At 42.9% G+C, this 5,631-nt stretch overlaps 1 protein-coding gene across 1 annotated transcript; it reads left to right on the top strand.

The window, feature by feature from the left end:
* Positions 1-2,060: 2,060 nt before the first annotated feature.
* Positions 2,061-3,050, top strand: NEUROD4 (neuronal differentiation 4). The gene has a single exon (XM_029596996.1). It carries the CDS (start codon positions 2,061-2,063, stop codon positions 3,048-3,050), a length of 990 nt encoding a protein of 329 aa, XP_029452856.1.
* The last annotated feature ends 2,581 nt before the right edge of the window (positions 3,051-5,631 follow it).

Genomic DNA, 5,631 nt, shown 5'->3' with positions numbered 1-5,631 from the left:
TTATCAATGTTATGTACTTCACAGCAGAAGTAGAAAACATGGAAGGCAACGAGAGAAAAATACAGGGAAGAAAATAAAAGAGAAATTACATTTGGGACTGTGCATTTTCTTTTTAAATCAGTTTGGCATTTTTTTTCTATTAATAGCTTATAAGGAAAAATTGCTGGTTTCAATGATATTTAGAAACTGTACTGTTAATAATGTGGATTTTTATAGTGCTTTTCATCCAAACAGCATCTTTGCATGCTTAATTCATGTAGGCAAGAAACAGATGCGCGGTGCAGCCATCTCTGCAGGGAATGACTCAGGGGGGGGGGGGTACATTTCTGATGGTTGGGACCACCTAACAGTTCTTAAAGGGCACGAGGCACGACATCATCCCTATGAATACCTAAGTGAAGATGAATGGATTGAGGCACAGGGAGATAAGCTCCCTAGCCCTAAACCACTCAGAGCTACAGCAGCAGAGCCGGGGAAGCCCATGGTAATGAAGTGGCTTTGCTAAAACCATATAAAGAATGGATGGCGCAGCTGAGATTAGAATGTAGGAAAACAAGAGTCTGTCTGGTGGCTCATAAGATAAGAGGTGCCTTGCTGGGTTAGAGCAAGGTCCACCAAGCCCAACATCCTGTCTCCGTCAGTGGCCGGTCCAGGTCCCAAGTACTACCCAGTAGATCCCAAGAAAATTTCTTTTTTGCTCCTCATTCCCAGATAAAGCATTTGCTTTCTTTAGCCTACCTGGCTAATAAAATGTGCTATGGACATTTCCTACAGGACCTGGTCCAAACCTCTTCTAAACCCTGCTATGTTAGTCGCCTTGATCACATCCCTCTGACAACAGATTCCACTGCTTGATTGTGCCCTGAGTGAAAAAGTACTTTCTACGATTTGTTTTAAATCTGCTGTTTTATTATTATTTGAAAGGGTAAATAACCATCTTTAATTTTTCTGTCCCCCCCCCCCCCCACTCATGATTTTATAAACTTCTATCATGTCCCCTCTTAGCCGTCTTTTTTCCAGACTGAAGAGCCCTAGCCTGTGTAACATCTCTTCACAGTGCTGTGCAATTCCATGCAGAAGACCTTTGTTCAATTCCCATGTCAGCTCTTCTGCTCTCCTGCTGGGGCTGAGGATGTCAGAGGGGCAGCATTTATAGCCTCTTGGGAGGCAGGGGGGGGGGGGAGTCTGTCATTGCACAATTGTAACACCTAGCAGACAGCTCGTCCTGGAGAAAGCTACAATCTATGGCCCCTGGCCAAGGGCTATCTCTGTGATATCTGAGTTGGGAGGGGAAGGAATGTAAAATATTGAAAAACCCATGGTTATTTATTTGATTTATATTCTGCACTTCAAAGTAGATTGCATTCAGATACTGTAGTTATTTCCCTATGACTAAAGGGCTCACGATCTAAATTTGTACCTGAGGCAATGGAGGGTAAAGTGACTTGCCCAAGGTCACAAGGAGCAGCAGAGGGATTTGAACCCTGACTTTGCTAGTTCATAGCCCCACTGCTCTAACCAATAGGCTGCTTCTCATGAAGGCTTATGGTATCATAGCCAATATATGTCAATTGAGCTGGAAGCTCAAAGGAGCAGGAGGAAACAGCCAAGCCATAATATTAATAAAAATAATGTAAACAAATAAAGCAACTTTCAAAATGTCACAGTCAGTGAGATCTTTTGGCTCGGAATCATAGGCCTAACTACTTGACCATTCAAACTAATGGAAAGACTGAATATTGGGCATAGAGGTAGAGTGCCGAGTAGAAGAACTGATAGTATACATCATGGATGGTCAACTCTGATCCTCAAGAGCCACAAACAAGCTAAGTTTTCAGGATACCCACAATGAATATGCATGAGATAGATTTGCATGCACTGCCTCCATTGTATGCAAGTCTATCTCATGCATATTCATTGTGGGTATCCTGAAAACCTGACCTGTTTGTGGCTCTCAAGCACTGGAGTTGGCCACCCTGGTATACATTTTGAATCAATAAAGCACATGTATTTACACATTAACACCCTTTGGTCTCAATTTTGTTTTGCAGAGTTCTGTGATGGCCAAAACACATGTCAAATCCAAAGAAATGGCAGAATTGGCCAACAGTGTTACTTGGATGGATGAGGCACTGAGCTCTCAGGAGAAGATGCAAGATCAGATTCGGAGGCAGCCCACCTATGACATGATGGTCAGTGTAAACAGTGAGGAGCAAGGCAGCATGGATGAGGAGGAAGAGGAAGAAGATGGCGAGAAGCCAAAGAGAAGGGGACCAAAGAAGAAGAAGATGACAAAAGCCAGGCTGGAAAGATTCCGGGCACGCAGGGTGAAGGCCAATGCCAGAGAACGTACCCGCATGCATGGCCTCAATGATGCCTTGGAAAACCTGAGGCAGGTCATGCCTTGCTACTCCAAAACACAGAAGCTGTCTAAGATCGAAACATTACGGCTTGCAAGGAATTACATTTGGGCACTGTCAGAGGTGCTGGAGAGTGGGCAGACCACGGAAGGGAAGGGCTTCATCGACATGCTTTGCAAGGGGCTCTCGCAGCCAACCAGCAACCTAGTGGCTGGCTGCCTACAGCTGGGTTCCCCAGCTATGTTTCTTGACAAACATGAAGAGAAGGCCATGATTTGCGAATCTGCCATTTCTGGCCATGCCTTCAATTACCAGTCCCCAGGGCTTCCAAGCCCACCCTATGGCAACATGGAAGCCCATCTCTTACATTTAAAGCCTCCCACCTTCAAAAGCTTAGTGGACTCTTCTTTTGTAAGTCATAACCCAGACTGCACCACTCCACCATATGAGGGGCCTTTGACCCCTCCCCTGAGTATCACTGGGAATTTCTCCTTAAAGCAAAATGGGTCTCCAGATCTTGACAAATCCTACCCCTTTATGGCCCACTACCCATCCTTGGGAGAAAGCCACCGGCATGTATCTCATATTCAAAGTGTGGTACCCCGGTATGAACTTCCAATAGACATGACTTATGACTCTTATCCACAGCATATGGTTGGATCCCAGATAAATGGCATATTTAACAAATAACTGTCTGTAACTCCAGGTCTTTGAGTTCACAGAGTAGTCAGAGAAAGCACATTCCTCGCAGACTCTTCAAAAGCATGATTACAACTGAAAGCGGATGATGAACTCAACCAAGGGAGCAATGAAAAGGGGAAACTATGGCTTGTTTTTAGTCAGAGTACATTCACTGTTTTCTGGTAATTCACCACCTGCCTACTAGAGTCAACACAGGTCCCAGATCTGTCAACTTCCCAGGAGACTGTGGCAAACCCCATTTACTACAGCAATAATAATCTTGTTCTTAAAAAGCACATATTTCACTCACACAGAATGTCAACACTCTTGATAAAGACAAGACCTCAGAAGCAGGCAAGAGGTTTTACAAGTACAAGGGCACTGCATAGCAGCTTTTGAAACAGAGGAGGTGCAAGGAGCAAGATTATTACTGGAAGACCAAGAAGTAAAGAGTCTAAACCAAGGTTACGTAGGGAGTCTGTGGCCAAGCAGAAACTAAGAACCAAGGAGTTTCTGACAGTCATTAGCTCTAACCACACTCTTCCTAATTTACTGGCTACTTCCTGCTTTCTCCCAACACGCTTTCAAATTTTCAGTGATTGGAATTGGTCTAAATATAACATCTATTCTATTTTCTCATTGGTGGCTTTTAAATGTAGGAACTTTACTAGATACTGGAATTAAGTTTACATCTGCATTACCCTGGATCCCTGGACAGAGTCAAAATGCAGCCATGAAAAGCCAAGCCTGCTGCATAGGAACACTGATGCCAAAGCTTGGGATTGGTCTGGGGGAATTCAGTTCTGGCAAGCAAAGGACACAGCCTGGAAAATAAAGACTATGAAAGTGGCCACTGCTGGTAGCACTAAATATGGGGAGATAAGAGAGAAAAGACCCAGCTGAACATAAATCTAAGAATAAAAGAGGAGACTCCAACTAACTTCAGGAAAAACTTTTAAGACAAAGCCCTTTTTCTTTGAAAAATGGTTCTCATTTCCCAAGAGAAATTGATTAAATACCATAAACCCCAAGCATATTAAAATATCTCTCCCTACAACAAAGAATGAACAGACAGATGTTTGGAAGATGCTGATCTTCTCTTTAAGGAACCCTTGAAGGGCACTCAGTTAATACCAATCATTCATTGCATTGAATCTTCTTGGCCGCCATCCACATAGACCTGTGACCATCGAGGTTTGAGGGTGTTCAGAGGGCTGATAATAGCAATTAAAGTTACCTTGTGAAAAAAGTCACTTAAAGAAGGGACCTGTGTGATCTCAAACATTCATGTACAATATTATCTTTGAGATAATTCATATGTTGGTCCAATTAACAGTATCACAGTCTCCAAAGAAACCTATTTACAGAAAAGAAATATATATGTTGGGGGTCATAACATAAGCATTTCATTGCTGCTAAACATATCTCCTGTTACTGATTAAGAAAGTAAACTTGTAGGCATCTCTGTTGCAGCATCCATTGCACTGCATGATAGATTGCAAGGAGCATTCTCAGACTTCTTTCTTCTGAAGGTTCAGATCCACTGCAACATGACAGAAAAAACCCAAACAGACAAGACAAATTCCTCCATAGCTCCCCATATGTAGAGTTTGCTGTTCTCAGCTGGATTTCTCCCTGCCGCTCCCCCTGCCACTCCCCTGCCAACCATCACCACCATCTTGATGATGGTCTTTCCTCTTCAGTATTTGGATCATCACTCAGAAGTAAGGCTTAACTCCCTAAATAAAAGACTGAGAAAAGATGATCCTCCTTGACCCAGGTGGGATCTGTAAACATATATCAAGATCCCAGTTTAAAACAGCAAATCTGCCAATGGACAAACAGAAGGCCTTTTAAATGGTCAATTGTTCTGAAATATGGCCGCTCACTGCTTACAATGATTCAGCTCGATATGCTCCAGAATCTCTTCAGTAGTCTCTCAGGGCAGCAGCAGTGCTGATACTGTGCTAAGTGAAAAACTGTCATTTTAAGCTGCTATTTCTGAAATTCTTTAAACTGCTTTGATTTACTCCAGAGGGAACATCCATGTTGGCAAGATGCCTGAAGTGACAACATGCAGCTGATGTTCAACTGATGCATGACACGTGGGTAGTCCCTTTTGGGACTCTCCTACCAATGATCCACAGAACACATAATGTTCTTTGTGTGCTTCTTACAACTTGGCTTCTCCTAGGGAGTGCAACATACATGATTGAACTGTTGGAACCCTTTTCAGTCTTGCTCCTGGTCTAGAACTTGTAAACAAGTTGCAAAATCCTAGTGTTTATAACAGCAGTACTGCCTCCTTCTCTCTTAAATTTTATCAACTTTGACTGAGAAATACAGGGATCATCAACCCTTCTCTGGCAATGTAATTCCTGTTTCCCAGGAAGAATATGTTTTTGAGGATCCAATTTTAAGATGGCTATCAGCGTACAACTCACATTTGACCCATTTGTAGCCACACCTCTTTTTCTGCATTATGGAATGTGAGTTCCTGTCATCTAAACATTTTATAGCTGCTGGCACTGTAGTTCTCGAAGACATAATTCCAAGCTGAGCAGGTTGAACCCCAATTTTGAAATTCCAT

This window comes from Rhinatrema bivittatum, chromosome 3 (assembly GCF_901001135.1).
Source record: "Rhinatrema bivittatum chromosome 3, aRhiBiv1.1, whole genome shotgun sequence".
In the NCBI taxonomy this organism is placed as follows: domain Eukaryota; kingdom Metazoa; phylum Chordata; class Amphibia; order Gymnophiona; family Rhinatrematidae; genus Rhinatrema; species Rhinatrema bivittatum.
Note: the sequence above shows the minus strand (reverse complement) of the source record. Positions and strands in the feature narration are given on the sequence as shown.

Coding starts and splice junctions, on each gene's coding strand:
- NEUROD4 (XM_029596996.1), top strand. CDS start 2,061: ATGGCCAAAACACATGTCAAATCCAAAGAAATGGCAGAATTGGCCAAC.